At 50.3% G+C, this 19803-nt stretch overlaps 1 protein-coding gene across 15 annotated transcripts in view; it reads right to left on the bottom strand.

The window, feature by feature from the left end:
• The window catches only part of RGS3 (regulator of G protein signaling 3), a 247229-nt gene that overhangs the window by 146361 nt on the left and 81065 nt on the right, over positions 1-19803 (bottom strand). For 14 of the 15 annotated variants that reach the window (XR_012155305.1, XM_073314841.1, XM_073314834.1 and 11 more), the window contains 3 exons: positions 15886-15976; positions 11780-11847; positions 2588-2669 (listed from right to left, as the gene is read on the bottom strand). Coding sequence is in view for 14 of the 15 variants with exons in the window: in XM_073314841.1 (XP_073170942.1) it covers positions 2588-2669; positions 11780-11847; positions 15886-15976 (241 nt within the window). In the remaining variant the exon portion in view is untranslated. Of the gene's footprint in view, positions 1-2587; positions 2670-8300; positions 8451-11779; positions 11848-15885; positions 15977-19803 lie in introns of those variants that run through there. The other variant, XM_073314843.1, reaches the window with a different exon arrangement.

Here is a 19803-nt window from a genome sequence, read left to right as displayed (position 1 = left end):
GCAGACTGGGATCCACCCAAGAGCTTCAAGAATGGGAGAACCAAAGAACAAGATAACATCTGGCAGCACGGAGCCGTCAGGAATGTGCCATCTGCTGATTGATTCAGCAACAGCATGATGAAGCAATTCCCATAGACTGGCATAGGAAGAAATTCCTATAAAAATGGACTCTAGAAAGTGAGAACTTTGGGGTCTGATTCTGTAAACCAACTTCCAGGAGCATCAGATGACCATCTGACAAGGCCCTGCTCCCTCCTTATGTCCAGGCCACCTGGCCAGTGGCTTGGCATGAGCAACTCTAAGGCTGGTAACTATGATAACAACCTTGCAGAACCTGTGTGTGTGTGTGTATGAATGAACGTGTGAATAAATATGAAATTGAATGGAATGTTATCGCTATAACTGCTTACTATGATTCTCTCTGTATTCACAATAAATGTGGCATTTTGCCTTTTCCCCTTTAATAAGATCCTGCTGGTTTTTATTTTACTGGTGTAACAGCTTCTCACAAGCAGCTGTTGATTATTTCCATCAGAAGCAGTCATAGTTTTTTGTCAGCTTTCCCCAGCCGGGACAGGCATGGCTGTTCTCACAGGGGGGAATTCCCCTGTGACTGGGAGGGCCAGCAGCATGCCCTCCGCACCATCTCATGCCTGCACTGGGGTGGGGACCACAGGCAGAGCACTCATTTGGGGTGCCTCTGAACCCCCAGTGCTCCAGAGAAGGAGTCTCCACATTGGCAGAGACCAGCATGCAGCAGTGAGCGCACCTCAGGATCTGGATTTACACAGCTCCTGCAGCCCCCATGCTGAGCCATGTCATGGAGGAGATGCAAGCTGCATCCCAGCTGCAGGAGTTGTGCCGCTCCTTTGTGCCCTGGCCTAGGATTGGGGCAGCAATGTGCTTTCACCTCCTCAGACACACCCAGGACCCAGTTACTCACATGCGGGACAAGCAGATGAGATTTGGGTTCCTCATTACCTCAGTAGGCAGTTACAGGATAGCAAACTAGATTTCCAGGTCAGTTTTGTAGGAGAGACAAGTACGTTTCTCACCCTTATGATTCTGGAGAAAAGCTTGAAAACATGTCCCATAAATGCTCAACAACAAGACCGCAAATAAAAAGAACCCAAAGTGTGTCAGTTTTAAAATCCCACAGTTTGTGAAATGTTGTCAGTTTTGGACAACTGAAACCTGAAATATTTTGGCCTGTTTAACAAACATTTTCAGTAAAGCCAAAACATTTTGCCTAACCCACTGAAATTTTTCAGTTGTTGAAAAACCAAACAATTTTCAGAAAGAACGAGGAGTCCTTGTGGCACCTCAGAGACTAACAAATTTATTTGAGCATAAGCTTTCGTGGGCTAAAGCCCACTTCATCAGATGCATGTAGTGGAAAATACAGTAGGAAGATATATATTTACAGAGAACATGAAAAAATGGGGGTTGCCATACCAGTGAATGGGCCATCCTAATTATCACTACAAAAGTTTTTTTCTCCTGCTGATAATAGCCCACCTTAATCGATCAGTCTCGTTAGAGCTGGTATGGCAAACCCCATTTTTTCATGTTCTCTGTATATATATATATCTATCTCTTCCTACTGCATTTTCCACTACATGCATCTGATGAAGTGGGCTTTAGCCCACAAAAGCTTATGCCCAAATAAATTTGTTAGTCTCTAAGGTGCCACAAGGACTCCTCGTTCTTTCTGCTGATACAGACGAACATGGCTGCCGCTCTGAAACAATTTTCAGCGTTCATGGTTTCTTTGGAGGCTTTCTTCTGGCAAAAAAATGAAAAATTCTGTCAAAATATGTCAACAAAAACATATAAAATAGTTTTTGTCTAAATGTTTTTTGGGGGGGAACCTTTCTCCGCCAGTACTAGTACGTCTATTAGACTGACATCAAAACACTGCAGAATGCCATACATACATGCTCATGTATCTACAGTGTTAGCACAAATGGTATATTGTCCTATTTGAGAACCCATATGCGATCCCAGCATTAAAGACTGTATTGTGAGGCATAAGCACAAGGGGCAGAGTTAAGGTGGCTTTTCCACCTTAACGTTTACATTTCCTGACTTTTGCTGTGCAAATGAAGGGAGTGATACAAAGCGAACTGAAGTCAATAGAAAGACTCCGAGTGATTTCCATGGGCTTTGGACCAGGCCATTAATGCTCTCTCCCAATATCTGGCTATGTGGAGTACTTGTTACATAATCAAATTTTACTCACTCAATGAGCAATTAGGAAAAAAACTAGCTGCCACCATTTTTGTGCCAAACACCTAGAAATGGCACAGGCGTCCCCGCCGTTGCCCTGTGCCCAGCAGTCTCACCGAAATACGTGCAGCACTGAGCACAGGCAGTACTGTAACAAGACAGCCACACTGGCCTCTGGCCTCATTAGAGGCACAAAGGGGACATTTAAAAGAAACTGTTCAAGAGAAAAGGAAAATTCTGTGAGGTTTGAGAGGGTCTTAAGACAGGATCAAACACAGGGAAGCAAAGGGGACAGGGACTGGTCCCTTTCAAATCAGTCCAACAATAAAAGATGTATAAAAATGGGTTGTTCTCTTACCAGAGTCTACAGCCTGCACACGGACTGGAGAGTCGCAGCAGATTGTGAAGCCAAACCCATCCCTTCCTCGAGGGATTGTAATCTGAAAACAGACATCAGAGTCATCCTGTTACACAGGAAGGCAGCTACTGTGTGTGACCAGTAAGAACCCAGCACTTAGCTCATGCACAGACCCAGGACTTTTATGCCTACATTAAAACAGCATCTGTATAGCCAGCTGGAGAGGGATGAATGGACTGGTCGGAGACAACAAACATCTGTCAGTATAAAAGTCCTCCCTTTGTAGGAGGACATAAACTACTGCAGATGGCCAGGACATAGCTGACACTGGACTGCAGCCAAGGGCATTTAAAAGGGCATTTACAAATCACACAAAATTTGGCATTGCAATCTGTGAGCAGGTGAGTTGCATATCCTGTACTATAGGCAGATAACACAATTCCCCTCCCCTGAATTTCTCTTGATAACCAAGGGAGTGTTCTAGAGGTGGGATGAAGGATGGGTTAAGGGATAAGATTGGGAACCAGGAGATATGATTTTATTCCTGACTTTGACAAAGACTTCCAGTGTGACTTCTTTGAGCAACTCTCTGTGCCTCAGTTTCCCTTATATAATATATAAATAATGACATTTTCCTACCTTGCAGGATTGTGGCAAGACTTAGTATATTAATATTTGTAAAGCAGTTGGGGTGAAGATGCTCTGAAAGCCTCACACATTATTTTGTCCTAAAGTATTTTCATTAAGTAGGATATGGCTGAAAGGAGTTCTGAAGGGAAGGGATGGAGTGTTAATGGGTTTTTTCCATCAGCACTCAGGGAACAAGTGAAAGGCTCCTCTCACCACGCTGACCCTGGAGGCTGTGAGCTCTCATGAATAGAGTGAAGTTCATTTGTCGAAGGTTGGCTTTAAGCGGGAGCTCAGTCACAGTTCCTATAAACTTTCAGAGAAGTTTATCACATTTCCAGGTTTACTGAAAAGGAGGGGACGGCGGGGTGGCGGGGGAACCAACTGACCCATATGATTTCTGGAAATAAACAGCCAGAAGGACAGATCCCATTGAGGGACCAAGAATAAGCAACCACAGATAGACTCATAGACTCATAGATATTAAGGTCAGAAGGGACCATTATGATCATCTAGTCTGACCTCCTGCACAATGCAGGCCACAGAATCTCACCCACCCACTTCTGCAATAAACCTCTCACCTATGTCTGAGCTATTGAAGTCCTCAAACCATGGTTTAAAGACTTCAAGGTGCAGAGAATCCTCCAGCAAGTGACCCATGCCTCATGCTACAGAGGAAGGCGAAAAACCCCCAGAGCCTCTTCCAATCTGCCCTGGAGGAAAATTCCTTCCCGACCCCAAATATGGCGATCAGCTGAACCCTGAGCATGTGGGCAAGATTCGCCAGCCGGATACCCAGGAAAGAATTCTCTGTAGTAACTCAGATCCCACCCCATCTAATATCCCATCACAGGCCATTGGGCCTATTTACCATGAATAGTTAAAGATCAATTAATTGCCAAAATCGTGTTATCCCATCATACCATCTCCTCCATAAACTTATCGAGTTTAATCTTGAAGCCAGATAGGTCTTTTGCCCCCACTACTTCCCTTGGAAGGCTATTCCAGAACTTTACTCCTCTGATGGTTAGAAACCTTCATCTAATTTCAAGTCTAAACTTCCTGATGGCCAGTTTATATCCATTTGTTCTTGTGTCCACATTGGTACTAAGCTTAAATAATTCCTCTCCCTCTCCGGTATTTATCCCTCTGATATATTTATAGAGAGTAATCATATCTCCCCTCAACCTTCTTTTAGTTAGGCTATACAAGCCAAGCTCCTTGAGTCTCCTTTCATAAGACAAGTTTTCCATTCCTCAGATCATCCTAGTAGCCCTTCTCTGTACCTGTTCCAGTTTGAATTCATCCTTCTTAAACATGGGAGACCAGAACTGCACACAGTATTCCAGATGAGGTCTCACCAGTGCCTTGTATAACGGTACTAAAACCTCCTTATCCCTACTGGAAATACCTCGCCTGATGCATCCCCCATTAGCTTTTTTCACAGCCATATCACATTGGCGGCTCGTAGTCATCCTGTGGTCAACCAATACTCCAAGGTCCTTTTCCTCCTCCATTACTTCTAATTGATGCGTTCCCAGCTTATAACTAAAATTCTTGTTATTAATCCCTAAATGCATGACCTTACACTTCTCACTATTACATTTCATCCTATTACTATTACTCCAGTTTACAAGGTCCCAGTCCTTCTCTGTATTGGCAATACCTCCCAGCTTTGTGTCATTTGCAAACTTTATTAGCACACCCCCATTTTTTGTGCCGAGGTCAGTAATAAAAAGATTAAATAAGATTAGTCCCAAAACCGACCCCTGGTGACCTCCCTCCAGCCTGACAGTTCACCTTTCAGTAGTCTCCCTTTTAACCAATTCCTTATCCACCTTTCAATTTTCATATTGATCCCCATCTTATCCAATTTAACTAATAATTCCCCATGTGGCACGGTATCAAATGCCTTCCTGAAATCTAGGTAAATTAGATCCACTGCATTTCCTTTTACCATTGACCTCAATGTCCTTAACTACTTTCTCCTTCAAAATTTTTTCCAAGACCTTGCATACTACAGATGTCCAACGAACAGGCCTGCTGTTACCCGGATCACTTTTTTTTCCTTTCTTAAAAATAGGAACTATGTTAGCAATTCTCCAGTCACACGGTACAACCCCTGAGTTTACAGATTCATTAAAAATTCTTGCTAATGGGCTTGCAATTTCAGGTGCCAATTCCTTTAATATTCTTGGATGAAGATTATCTGGACCCCCCGATTTAGTCCCATTAAGCTGTTTGAGTTTCGCTCAGATATGGTAATATCTACCTCCATATCCTCATTCCCATTTGTCATGCTATCATTATCCCTAAGATCCTCATTAGCCTCATTAAAGACTGAGGCACAGGGGAGGCTCTAGTAGTTTTCTTCCCCAATGTGATTTTTGCCCAGACTCACTCTGTCTCATCCATTCCATCGCTCCTTATTTCTTTACATTCTATCTCATCATTGATATAAAATGCTACTCCAGATCCTGGCTGAGGAGAATTTAATCCAAGCCTCTTTATATCTTTTGCTCTAATAAAGTGAAGATGAAATCACAATAGTATCTGGTTGCTGGAGCTACACGCCCTGTCTCCTAGCATTTCCCTAGCATGACAGTGGGCTTCCAAAGCCAAACTCCCTTCCACTTGCATCATCAAGAACAAGCCCAGGCCCACTGCCTTGGGTAGCTCTGGGGGTTTGGTGGGTCACAAACAGCCCAAAAGGTTGGTGGTGGCTCTTCAGCTTTGACTCTTCTCTACACTTAGATTGAACACAGGGCCAGAGGATCAGGGCGTTTCTAGGCCTGGGAGTCATAGAATCATAGAATAACAGAGTTGGAAGGGACCTCTGGAGGCCATCTAGTCCAACCCCCTGCCCAGAGCAGGATCAATCCCAACTAAATCATCCCAGCCAGGGCTTTGTCAAGCCTGACCTTAAAAACTTCTAAGGAAGGGGATTCCACCACCTCCCTAGGTAACGCATTCCAGTGTTTCACCACCCTCCTAGTGAAAAAGTTTTTCCTAATATCCAATCTAAACCTCCCCCACTGCAACTTGAGACCATTACTCCTTGTCCTGTCATCTGCTATCACTGAGAATAGTCTAGATCCATCCTCTTTGGATCCACGTTTCAGGTAGTTAAAAGCAGCTATCAAATCCCCCCTCATTCTTCTCTTCCGCAGACTAAACAATCCCAGTTCCCTCAGCCTCTCCTCATGAGTCATGTGTTCCAGTCCCCTAATTATTTTTGTTGCCCTTCGCTGGACTCTCTCTAATTTCTCCACATCCTTCTTGTAGTGTGGGGCCCAAAACTAGACACAGTACTCCAGATGAGGCCTCACCAATGTCGAACAGAGGGGAACGATCACGTCCCTCGATCTGCTCGTTATGCCCCTGCTTATACATCCCAAAATGCCATTGGCCTTCTTGGCAACAAGGGCACACTGCTGACTCCTGAAAAGAGCTCAGCAAGCAGCTCTTTGGGACAGCCCCACAGCTCGTGGCAGTGCTCAGCCCCATGCCACGGAACCCCAACACTAACTTTCCATCCCCACCTCTGTCCCTTGACCACTGTCAGAGATGTTCTTAGCCCTGAAGGGAGAAGGGGGTTTTATGTCACTAAGCAGCGACCCCTCTAGCCCGTTCAAACGTGGGGATGGTTACACAAAGGACAGGGTGAAAACAGCACCATCTTGCTCTGTCCGGTGGGTCTGCATGTCAAATCTGCAGGTTTCCCTGGCGGGGACATGTTATTTTTCCTGCTGGCCCCAAAGAGCCAGCCCAGCTACAGGAGAGTGAGCTGGAGTCAATGCTGCTCATGTAGCATCAAGAGAACCAACAGCTGAGTATAGATCTTCATTACTGAAAAAGAAACTCAGCTCTGTTCTTCACGACAGAGTGGTCAAAACACTTGAGCTCGGGGTCTGGGCTACAGCTCCCAGCTGGCACCAGTGCTGAATAAGAAGCACTCTTTCTGCCCCTGCAGACAAGGGCTGGGAAGTGTGAACCCAGACAGGGAAGGTGGGTACAGAGATGGCATGTGACGTCAGTACCATAGAGGACACCGAGTTATCAGAACTCTACGCCCATGGTGTCGGGGAAGGAGCCAGGGAGATTTCACTGGTTCTGGGAGACCAAGAATTAACATGGCCCAAGTCATGAGTCATAGTAAACCTTCGCCACATGCAGAGCGGAGTGGAGTTGCCGTGTGACACCCTTTATCCAGCCCAGAGACTGGATGGGGCATGTTTAACCAAGGAGACTCCTTCTGCTCTGTTTTCTTCCCATCTAGATTGTGAAACTAATTCATTGCACTGAACGGAGTGCAGTGCCACATATACACGATCCAGCAATTCCAGCCCTAGCCTCAGAACTAGGGTAAACAGGAGAACTCATCAAAGGGGTTGTGACCCCTCAGTCTGCCTGGGAGTGAGCCATGACCCCACTGCAGAGCAATGGGGAGCTGGTGTCAGAAATGCCAAGGCAGCTTCATCTACACAGCCACATTTACACCTATAAAAATAGCCTGTGACAGACAAAGCCACGGACAAACCCGGTCAGACAGAACTTGGAACTTTCCTTTATAACGCTCAGCAAGACTCTTTCCTAGCAGCCATCAATGTCAAATGTAACTAGCTTGTCTCCCTAATGCATTCCTGATAAACACAAGGAAGGATCTGCTTAACAGTCTGCAGTGCCTTCCTTTCCACTAATGAATGGTAAATTGGACCGCTCAGCTTAGCACTTCCCCGGGACATACCAACTTGTTACAGCACTAACGTTCCAGCCATTAGCGCAAGCTGAATGCTCGCTCCCACCATGGGGCCATCCACAGTTGTGCGGATCTGCCCATACGCAGACAGAGATCATTTATACACAGATGCCGACTTGCCGAGCATTTCCATGATCGCTGCTAAAATGGCATTTGCAAAACAATCCTGACAAACCAACACACAGGAAATAACCTGACACGCACAGCCAGAGCAGTAGGCTCTGGGAGAACACAGTCAGCACATAAGCCTAACTCAGACTCTGCAATAGACATGCACTCCCCAGATGGATTCACTTTGCATTCGGATTAGGGTTAGGTTCCACAGACCTGTCTGTATCTCCGCTCCGAGCACACCTTGCAGAGTCCATTGAAGCGATTCATGATTGCAGGCTCTAAACTCGCCACTAGCCCATGGAAGTTAAATCCCTCAAAGGAGCAGGAATCCTGGTCTCCTTGTATCACAACAGCATAGAACAAGCCACAGTGAAACTGGCATGACCGCCCATGGGAACCCAGCTCTAGAGAAGAATGGCAGGAAGCCACCTTTCACCTCCCAAGCCCCTGTCTGTGCTGTATGCCGCTTTACGATAAGACAGAGGGCTTCCTGAAAACTCCAAGTGACAAGGAAGAGAGAGAGTTTTATATTAAAATTCCTGTCAACTATTCAGTATTCCCTAGTCCCTTCTCTGTTGATGTGGCTTTTGTTCCTGCTGCATTCTTCAGTGGCACAGAGCACTTTGTTATTCCAAGGTTCTCACAAACACTTTGAGGATGTGTAAGCAGCATTTCACAGGCCTCAGCTGCACAAGCTTCACTTCAGTAAAAAGACTTCTTACCCTAGTTTAAAGATATGAGAGGAAAAGTGATTCTGCTTTAGGAAAACAAGGAAGAATTTGTTTTCACAGAACAAACACGCACAATACTGCTTTGTGTTTACAGGGGGCGGGGGGGGGGAAATACGACCCAAAGCTTGGAGGTCAGTGGCACCCATGGTTTTATTTCAGAATTAAAGGCACAGCACAACTCTGAATCAAGTCAGACGTACAGCACAAAGCTGCGTGACATGGCCTCTTTGCACACTGCAGCAGCAGCTCCCAGGAATGCCGAGTCACAGGGGAACCCCTGTAGAATGCAGCTAAACAAAGCAAGAAGAAAGCTCCTTTCAGCTTCCTCCACGGGGCAGAAATGAGGCAAGGCTTCAAACCCCAGCCAAACCGAGTCCCTGGAGTCACTGTCACTGCAGCATGGTCTGGTGGCTGCCACAGAAATCCAAACACAAGTGGGTGAGGGGATTTTAACTAGCAGAGGACAACGCCGCACAAACACAAAGGGCTTGGTTTGAAGTCACTAACCAAACTGGCTCGGCAGTATCTAGCCCTGCCAGGCTGGGGCTGCGCTGAGCAGACAGGCCAACACTCTGCCTCCCCCAGTTTGCCATCTTTCAGGCCAGTGGTGACTGTCACTGTGTTCATTCTTACAGGGCATTTCCCGAAGCTCCCCATCCCTCCACCAGGCTATAAATGCTCCAGAGGGGTTGAAAATATTTACTGGCAGGAGCTCTGAATTTAAACCCTGCCTATGTGAGAGGAAGGGAGGGATAAGGGACGCTGGGTTGGTTTGTCTAGCTCAACCCTACGGTTTAAAACAAATAACTGAGAATGCAGCTGAGGGAAGCAGAGAGGCGGAATTTGGCACAGATCAATCACAGGGCCAGTTGGGCCCAGTTTCCGACGTGGGCCCTGTGTTTGTGTTGCTGTTTCCCATCCTTGCCTCTCCTATAAATCACAGAGGCCTCGGTCTCAAGCGCCCCATTCAGGTGGCAAAGGATTTAATGTAACGTCCACTGGAAAGACGTAGGGTGAAAAGGCACCACATTCGGACAAATCAGCAGGTGTCCGCAGGAAGGGCCTCTCAGTGAAGCGTAGCACAGTCTAGTCCAGGGGTGGGCAAACTACAGCCCGGGGGCCACATCCAGCCCTTCAGACATTTTAATCTGGCCCTTGAACTCCCGCCAGGGAGTAAGGTCAGGGGCTTGCTCCACGTGGCTCCCGGAGGAAGCAGCACGCCCCCGCTCCGGCTCCTACATGTAGGGGCAGCCAAGGGGCTCTGCATGCTGCTCCTGCCCCAAGTGTCATCCTCACAGCTCCCATTGGCTGGGAATCACAGCCAATGGGAGCTGCAGCGGCAGCGCTTGCGGAAGGGGCAGTGTGCAGAGCTGCCTGGCCGTGCCTCCACGTAGGAGCCAGAGAAGGGACGTGCTGCTGCTTCTGGGAGCTGCTTGAGGAAATCACCCCTTCACCCCCTCCCATGCCCCAACCCCCTACCCCAGCCCTGATCCCCCTCCTGCCCCTTGGTCCCAGCCCGGCGCACCCTCCTGCAGCCCAAACCCTCATCCCCAGCCCCACCCCAGAGCCCACACCGCCAGCTGGAGTCCCTCTCTCCCCCGCACCCCAACTCCCTGCCCCAGCCCAGAGCCACACACTGAACTCCTAATTTCTGGACCTACCACAGAGCCCACACCTCTAGCCAGAGCCCTCATCCCCTCCCGCACCCCATCCCCGAATTTCATGAGCATTCATGGCCCGCCGTACAATTTCCATATCCAAATGTGGCCCTCAGGCCAAAAAGTTTGCCCATCCCTGGCCTAGTCACACAGCTCTGGCTCCTTTGAAAGTCTTTGGAATGAATCACTCCTCTCCCTGAGCTAGAGCAAAGCCTCTCCATGGCCTCCAGGCTCTCCAGCACCACCCCACAGCACATGTGTAGGGAAGCACAGGCACATCCCCACATTGTCAGGTAGTTTCCCCATGGGGTGTACGTCGCTCTTGGCTTGTTTCCCACAGATCTCACCTGCATGGCCCAATCCACACTGCAGCTCCAGCCACTCCACAGTTTTCTAACCAGCCTGCAACTCTCTCATCTGCCCTGGTCACAAGGGGTGCGGTGCTGAGTCCACGCTGGAATCTTTGTGCCTCGTACCTACACAGGCCACGCAACCCAGCTAGGTACATACCAGTGCATTCTGGGAAATTTGGGCACCTATCCCGTAAGAAGCCAGCAGGGGACAGAGTGCCCAGGAGATGCACATACCACAGCAGTAACAGTGCATGCTGAAACATCCCACTACACAGAGAATGGAGGGAGGAGGTCCAACCAGCCCGGTTACATGGTCAGGGTCCAGTTCACACAGCAACAAAACAGAGTGCTGACCCAGGTGCCAGAAGAGAGCCATGGGGCAGCCTAGGCCTGCAGCTGCCATGGGTCCTGGCTACTGACCATGCTGCATGAAGACACCGATTGCATCTAGAGTCACTAACTGGTTACAAAATCAGCCTATATGCTGGAGTGTGGACAGGGCCTAAATGGAGAGGAGGGCTGCAAAGGAAGCCACCATGCTGTGTTCGGACACAGCCTGCCACAGAGGAGACACAGAGGAGACACACACACTGCGCTCTCTCTCATGAAGACTTGCCCATTGTGCTTTGTTGTACAAAGCAAATGTAACTCTGGCTCGTTCTGCGTGTGAGAAACCATCCCAGGCCCACTCGTTTCATGGTCCCATTCTGACTCCCCTGCTCAGCAACCCCCCAGACTTTCCTCTCCTCCCTGCTGGCCTAGCACTAGCCCTCTCTGCCCTTTCACTGAGTCCTACTACTGTGCAGAGGAGCCACCTCCGGCACAGCTCCTGCCCTGGGATCAGCCTCCCGCTGGCCCTTCTCTCCCGCTCCTGCCCCTGCTCCCTGGGTCATTAGTGCTGTGCTGCTCCCACTGGGCTCAGCTGGCCCCGGCACACCTGTCACACCTACCTTGAGCTGCTCCATGTTCTCAGCCTCCTGGTTTCCCAGTGCAGCCCCCTGGCTCACCAGTAGTGGCTCTAGAAGGCAACAGAAAGAGCACGTCACATAGGCTGCTCTCAGGCACTACGCAGACGCTTCTGCCTTTAACATGGTGGCATTTCCTGTGGGTGTTTGAAGACCCGGAAATTCCCTGTTGATCCACTGAGGGTGGCATGAGGGGCAGCTGCCACATGCCCTTCACACACATTGCCCTGCGACTGTGTCCCAGCCCAGACCGCACTCTGTGCAGACAACCCCCGCAGCACATCTCCTGTCCCAGGCCTGCTCCACTCCTGCAGACACTGGGCAGCCCCACAGGTTAGAGCCAGGCAGGATAGAGAACTCAGCAAGGACCTGATCCAAAGCTCACTGGAGGCAACAGGAGGGAATCCATTGATTTCAATGGTCCCAAGGCTGGCGGATGCTGGCCCAAAGCTGGAGAGCATGTGAGATGCAGCAGCAGCAGCATGTGGTGATAGGCACAGCGAGTGGGAGAGACAGGGAGGAAAGAAGGGCTTGTGTCCCCAAGGAGGGGGAGGATGCCCCTTCTCTCTGGGTCACCCCATTTAGACCTGGCCAGGATCTCTCCTGTGTAAGTGCTAACATGGCCCCATTACCACAATGTCTGAGCTTCGCTGAGTTGGGAAATCCAGGTTGTGTAAAGACAATATGGCAGCCAGGCTGAGCCCTGGGCTGGAGGGCTGGACTCTCCACAGGAAAGCTGGGGAGCAATTGAGGTGTGATCGGTTCCTCTGCCTTCCCCCCAGTAGGGGAGGAGGAGCTGGCAGGGGTGGGGTTGTCCTAGATGGAAAGGAGGAGAAGGAGCTGTATTCTGTCCTTGCTTAGCCCCTGGGAAAGTGTGCAGGAGAGGAACTCCCCTCCTGCATGCTCCCTGGGCCCAGCTGAGGAGAGATGGTGTTCCCCAGTACCCACTGAACCACTCCAGCACCTAGTGACATGCATTGTGCACCGGCCGCCCTTGGTAGAAAGGGAAGCAGCTAGGAGGAGCCATGCCAAACAGCCTGGTTATCTGTAAATGAACCCCCCCGCACACCCCCAGCCTACTCCTCAGATGTCTCAGAGCTCCTGCAGGCTTGCTGTCTCACTGAACCAGGCCATCCGTGTCTCCAGGGCTCCTCAGGGGACAGCACAAGGGAGGGCATCTCCCTCTCCTAAACAGATTTACCTGGGACTTTCCAGAATATCCCAATCTGCCCCTCAGAGCAAGTGCAGAGAGATGCTGCCCGTCACACCTTCCTATGGATGTAGTCCCTGCTGTGACTGCAAACCATAGCACTGTCCTTAGCTACAGCAAGCCGGGCGCTGCCTCTCTCGTCCCTAGGTCATTCTCCTGCCTCCACTACAACCCAGCATTGCTGCGGGAGCCAGGCAGCCGGGAGAACATTAGTGATGGGTCAGGTGTGTGATGCTGGCAGACCAGGTGCCAGCTCATGCCATTGTCCCCATGCCTCAACCGAACACTGACAAACACCTAGCTGGAATCAGTGTTAGGATTGTTAAAACTGGTATTAGGATTATATGAATGTGCTTAGTGTTTAGACTTTACCGAACGCTTGTGAGTTGCTGCCGGCATTCATCTCATCTATAGCGTCTGTATTTCCCAGTGTAAGGTAATATGTGAGCATTTGTATTGTGAGCCTGTGACTGTGTAAATCAGGGGATAGGGAGAGACATTAACTAGTGTGAAGGGCTGATCTCCAGCAGAAGGACTTATGTCCTGCCCAACGGGCAAGGTCCATTAACCCCAGACAGACTATTGCAGGGACATTAAAGAGGACAAAAGACTCTTTAGTTGTCCTGCTCTGCCCCCTTCCCCAAAGATGAGTCATGCAAGTGAGTTCCTCCCATCAGCTGTGTCTGCAGCTCAGAGCACATGGGAAGAGGGGGATAAACAGAAGGAACCGATTATCTCTATGCTGCTTGGACGCTGCTTAGCCTGGGCTAGCCCTAAAGGTCATCTAGAGCTTGTTCATTATAGAAATTTCTATTACCTCTTGAAACTGAAGATTGTAACTCACTTGTACATGTACATTTATCTGTTTTAACCTCATAAATAGCTCTCTTCTTTCCTTTTCCTATTCATAAATCTGTATGTAGTTTATTACAGTATTGGCTACAAGCCTTGTCTTTGGTGTGAGATCTAAGGTGCAACTTACCTGGGTAAGTGACTGGACCTTTAGGACTCGGAGTAACCTGAATATTGCTCTGATTGGTGGTGTAAGGGACCATCCATCACAAAGGCAGGCTCCCCTGGGTGGTGCGACAGGTCAGACTACCCAAGGGGACTGTCTGTGACCCTACATTTAGGCTGGGGAGTTTACACATGATAATTGGTTGGAACTCACAGCCGGGGGGGTTCGTGGCCTGGTTCCTGCCAATCTGCTCTGAGGTTGGTGATCACACACTTGAGTCACTGCAGGCAGCCTAGCAGGGCGGTTCAGGAGGAGCTGGGCTCAGAGCCAGGGCTGGCACCCTAAGGCAGTACTGGGGCTGTGAGGTTATTGTGCAGTGCAGAGAGCCTGGGCTGTCCGAGTGGCCCCATTAAGCACACACTCAGGGCAGCTAGCCCGTCCCACTTCTCGCTAGCTTGGTGAGAGATAACATGTGTGTCTCCTCCAGCTGGACATCGCATCCCCGACTCACAGTGTAGCTGCACCCTGGGTGGCCTTCGGAGGGGCAGAAGTTTCCCTTTTACCCTTTCCTGGAGAAGGCCAATGCTGGATTTTGGCCCAGCAATGCTCACACACTGAGCTGGCTCAAAGGCAGTTTGGGGTCCGAGTCTCCAACATCCCATGATAAATCATCTACTGGGGAGCAGGAAAACCATGCCGGCAGTGACCTGGCAGCACTGCTGGGAGAGCAGCACAGGGAGGCTGCCAGCCAGGCCCAGCTCCACGCAGCACAGGCAGGGACGCTCTGTGGGGCCACCAGGCCACAGGCTCCTACTTGAGTCTCCCCTGGAGGCCCGCAGAGAATACCTGGAGGCCAGCTATAGGATGGACAATGGCTCTTGAAAGGCTTCAATCCACATAAGAAGTCTACATGAGGACTTTCAAGGTAGCATGTGAACAATGGCTGCTGCCTGTAAAAACGGAGTCATGCACGGACATGTGACTTGCCCAGGTGACTCCAGAATTCCATCTTGGACATGGACTTTGCACAGGAGAGAGGAGGGGGTATCCACACACAAGAGAAAGTCTATTTAAACCCCTGGGAGACCCCTCCATTTGGTCTTCAGCTGGCTCAAGAGATAGCCTCTCCACCCCCAAGGATACCTGAAAGAAACTGGAACAAAGGACAGTAACTACAGTGGGTGTGAGGGATTGCTGGATCCAGACTAGAAGGAGACTAGTCTGTAAAATGAAGCTTACTGGAATTCCTCTGAAGGTGAGGTTTTTATCTGTATTGTTTTCTTACTGTATTAGACATAGACTTGTGTTTTCTATTTTATTTTGCTTAGTAATTCACTTTGTTCTGTCTGCTATTACTTGGAACCACTTAAATCCTACTTTCTGTATTTAATAAAATCACTTTTTACTTATTAATTAACCCAGAATATGTATTAATACCTGGAGGACAAATAGCTCTGCATATCTCTCTGTCAGTGTTATAGAGGGCGAACAATTCATGAGTTTACCCTGTATAAGCTTTATACAGGGTAAAACGGATTTATTTGGGGTTTTGACTCCATTGGGAGTTGAGTATCTCAGTGTTAAAGACAGGAACACTTCTTAAGCTGCTTTCAGTTGAAGCCTACAGCTGTTAGGGGACACGGTTCAGACCTGGGTCTTAGTTTGCAGCAGGCTAGTGGGACGGGCTCAGACCAGCCAGGGCAATGAAGTCCCAAGCTGGGAGGGCAGGGAAAGCAGGGGCAGAAGTAGTCTTGGCACATCAGTTGGCAGCCCCAAGGGGGTTTCTGTGATCGAACCCATCACACCTGGCTCCACACAGTGCCAGTGGGGAGGAGGCAGGGCATGAGAACCCATGCCCCTCCCATGCTCTGCTAGCTCTTGGGACGTACCACTCCCCAGAGCATGCTGCCGAGGGGGACCCACCTCTGCTCTGCTTCAGACGCCGCGTGGCCACCTTCAGGTGCTTGGTCCTGCCCAGGTCCTCGCCAAGAAGATAGTACCAGCCGCTGACCTCCTAGGGGCAGAGAGAAGGGGTGAGAGCCGTGGAGCTCAGGCTCAGCAGGGCAGCTGCACTCCAGCCCCACAGGAGAGCGTGTCTGTGCAAAAGCTGTGAGTGCAGGGTGCTGGCTGAGCAGTGCCTGCCTGGCTGGGCAGAACACAGAGCAGGCAGGAAAGACACCATCTACACCCAGCACACCCCAGCCCAGTGTCAGCAAAGTTGGTGGCCCTGGAGCCCTGCAGGAGAGTCCACAGTGCAGCCAGAGGTGTCAGCACCATTGATTCCCGAGGCTGAGCCAGCATGAGCACAGGGGCGTGTCCTAGAGCAGACTGGGCCCAAGCGCCCTGTGTCTGAGCTGGCTGAGCTCAGGGGGTGACGTGAGCCGGGCACTGCAGCAGAAGGGAGGGCGCCTGCCTGGCTCACTGGCGCAGGGAGTCCCAGGCAGAGGGAGCACCGTGGAAGGAGAACATGTGAGACGGGAGGAGGGATTCCTTAGAATGAAGGAGGAGCAGGATCCAGGCTGATGCAGGGCAGGACAGGACAGGACAAGAGATTGGGAACTGAGGGCACAGGGGGCAGCTGTGGTGGGGATGACAGGGCCCCACATCCCTTGGTCAGACCTCCTCTCCTCACTGGGGGATATTTCCCCACTCTGTTCCTCCCCGGCCTGCTGGTTGCTGGGTCCAGGTGCAGTTTGGTGACAGGATGAGCAGATTTTCCACCTGCTCTGACTCAGGAACAGACGCAATGCTTGTGCCCAGCCACTCACGGGGCTCCAGCCATTAGCATGGAAAGGCCTCAGCTCCAGAGCACATTAGCACTGCCACAGCAAGCCCAAGATAGGGACTCGCTTGCTGTAATTCAGACAAGGCTTCCCCACTGCCCATAGCCCCAAAGGGCCATTCCAGCAGCTGGAAATAGCTGGAGCACAGAGGCTGTCTGGCCACACACCCCTGTCCTCTAGCCATGCTGCCAGCATCAGGGGCTGATATGGGCGTAGGGCCTGGAGCCACTGTATTTTGCCACTTCACTGTCATCCAGGGAATCTGGTAGCAAAGTGGTATTCCCAGGTGGTTTCCAGCCTCATTATGCAAAAGGACCATATCAGAATGAGGAGCAGGCCTAGGTCACTGCTTTAACTCTGTCACCAGGAAGTGCTGACCAAACGTGCTGCAGCATGGCCTACGTTAAATTAAGCAGTTGTTCCAGCCCAGTCCTTCGCTGAAATGTGTCTACATTGCATGTGCCCCATGCTGGCAGTCTCAGCAAATGGCCAGTATTCTAGCCCTACCACCAGAGGGGTCATCTGCAATCCACACTGAGCGCCTTCAGCAGTGCAGGGGGGGCAAGGTCAGGGCTCTTTCACCACCTTCCATGCATGCTGCAGGCCAGGCTGGGCAGGCCATTCCGTACACAATGGACAAAGTGTTTGGTTAAAGAAGAGTCTCAAATCAGTGGGCAGGAAACTATCACTGAGAGTTTCCTGAATTACCATGCAGAACCCTGAAGACAGCTCATGCCAGCCACACGAGGGACAGCTGTGTGTTCACAGCATCAGCCTCCAGATGTGACTCCAGAATGTGTGTGCGTGCACGTGTGCGTTTGTGTGTGCGTACCTGCCTCCTGCCTCTACCCATACAGTTTGCAAGTCACAATTAGCCTCTGGAACTCATTGCCACAGCCTAGCAAGATTCAAAAAAAAGATTGGACATTGATATGGATCAAAGAACCAGAGTCACAATAGTAACTATTAAAGACTAAAACATGAGTTTTAGAGGGGACATGAGCAAGCATATTTCAAGGCATGAGCAAGCAGATTAATAGATTCACAGATGTTAAGACCAGACATGATCATCCAGTCTGATCTCTTGAGTAGCACAGGCCAGAGAATCTCGCCCAGGAATTCCTGCATCAAACTCATCCCTTCCAGTGGAGCTAGAGCACAAAGACATATCCAGTCTTAGTTTAAAGATGCCAAGAGACGCACAATCCATCACATCCCTTGGCAAGGTTTTTCCAGTGATGAAGTACCCTCTGTGTTCAAAATGTACACCTCACTTCTAGTTTGAATTCGTCTGGCTTCAGCTTCCAGCCACTGGATCTTGTTCTGCCTTTGTCTGCTACATTAGATCTAGATTAAATCTGCTTTCAGAAATCTTCTCCCTGTACAGGGACTTAGAGACTGTGATCAAGTCACCTCTGAACCTTCCTTTAATAAACTGAGCTTGTTTGGTCTCTTGCTACAAGGCTTCAGACCCTTCTTGTAGCTCTTTTCTGAACCCTTTGGATTTCTCAATGCCCTGTCTGAAGTGTGAACCCCAGCCCTGGACACCGACACCAGGAATCAGTCTCTAATTGAGGGGGTTCAGATGACATTTCCTTGTGGTCAGGTTATTCCAGAGCCACCTGTTGCAGGATTCTTGCACCTTGCTGGTGCTGGCCACTGTCAGTGACAGGACGTGGGGCTGGATGGATCTCAGCCTGATCCAGTCTGGTAGCTTCTGGGTTGCCTGTGTTTCTCAGGACCCAGAAGTGGGGATCTGTGGAAGCCATTTACTTTAGCAGAATTACTGGTTTATTTGAGGAAGAAAACCCCAGTCGACTTTAAAGCTGTATTACCAAGAAAGTGACAACAGGTGGCAGCACTGGCTTGACAGAATCCCCCTGTCCCCCTAGGCGTGGATGGAGTGGGCAATGATGGGAAAGGCACTGGCCCAGCCATTCATGTATTTTCTCCAAGACACTGAATGACAAAATGCAGCAGCTGCAAGAGGGGCAGCAGGCGCCTACCCCCATCTGGTAACAGGATTAGTGTGAGTGCATTCCCACCAGCAGGGGCCAGAGCCGGCATGGGCATCACTGGCTGGGAAGTGTGGGTTAGTGGCACAGTAACTCTGCAGTACCATGCCCTGATGCAGCCATGCTAGCCCTGACTTAGCCCAAAGGATACGGAGCAGCTAACAGCCAGGACAGCCAGGGATGGGGAGTCGAAGGGGACAAGAGCGGGGATCGAACACAGAATGGCTCAGATCCGAGGCCGGTCTAGCCCAGTGTCCTGTCCCACAGCAGTAGATGGGAGACAATCTGCTCCCAGGAAGGTGGCAGACTGGTCTCTAGTTAGGGATTGGGTTAAACACGGAAACAGGATGGTTTATCCCCCTTGTTCCAATACTCTGCTTTTCACATTAACGTTAGCTAGAGACTGGGCTCTCCCAACTGGGGACACCAGCCCCATGGAGCTCCGCTCCCTCTCCTCCCCAGTCTGCACAATGCTGCACCCTCAGCCAGGCTCGGAAGGCTCCTTCCCCCAGCTTCCATGCCCTGCTGTAAGCATGTCACTGGAACCAGCGACTCACACACCTGATGCCCACCTGCCCCACTCTGACTAGCCACGGTGCCCCATTCACTCTGCCCCTTGCCCTCCCTGTTCCCCACAGCTAGGCACCTCAAACCAGTGCCACTCTTGGAAACAGAATTCTCACCCTCACTTTCCTCACCTGTAAAATGGGGCTCCATGGGTGGTAAGTCCAACACCCTGACCTCTGCAGAGCCCTTGGGGACCGAGGGGCAGAACGCACAGTGGAAGTGTTATTGTGCTGGGTTTCAGAGAGTTAAACCAATGCCTCAGTTGGACACCTGGCCTCAGACATGGCTACAGAGCAGAGGAAGTGTCCGGAATGGCTTATGCCACTGAGCAAACAGGCTGCCACCGTTAGCGCCCCACACCTACCTGAGCCAGCCCCAGTGGAGCAGTGTCCTCTGCATGCTGATGGCACAGCAGCCTGGAGGGCGGCAGGAGGGCGCCCGCTGGGCCCAGCATGAGGGAGCTGGGAGCCACTGAA

The sequence above is a fragment of the Lepidochelys kempii genome, chromosome 16 (genome assembly GCF_965140265.1).
Source record: "Lepidochelys kempii isolate rLepKem1 chromosome 16, rLepKem1.hap2, whole genome shotgun sequence".
NCBI classification, from domain to species: domain Eukaryota; kingdom Metazoa; phylum Chordata; order Testudines; family Cheloniidae; genus Lepidochelys; species Lepidochelys kempii.
Note: the sequence above shows the minus strand (reverse complement) of the source record. Positions and strands in the feature narration are given on the sequence as shown.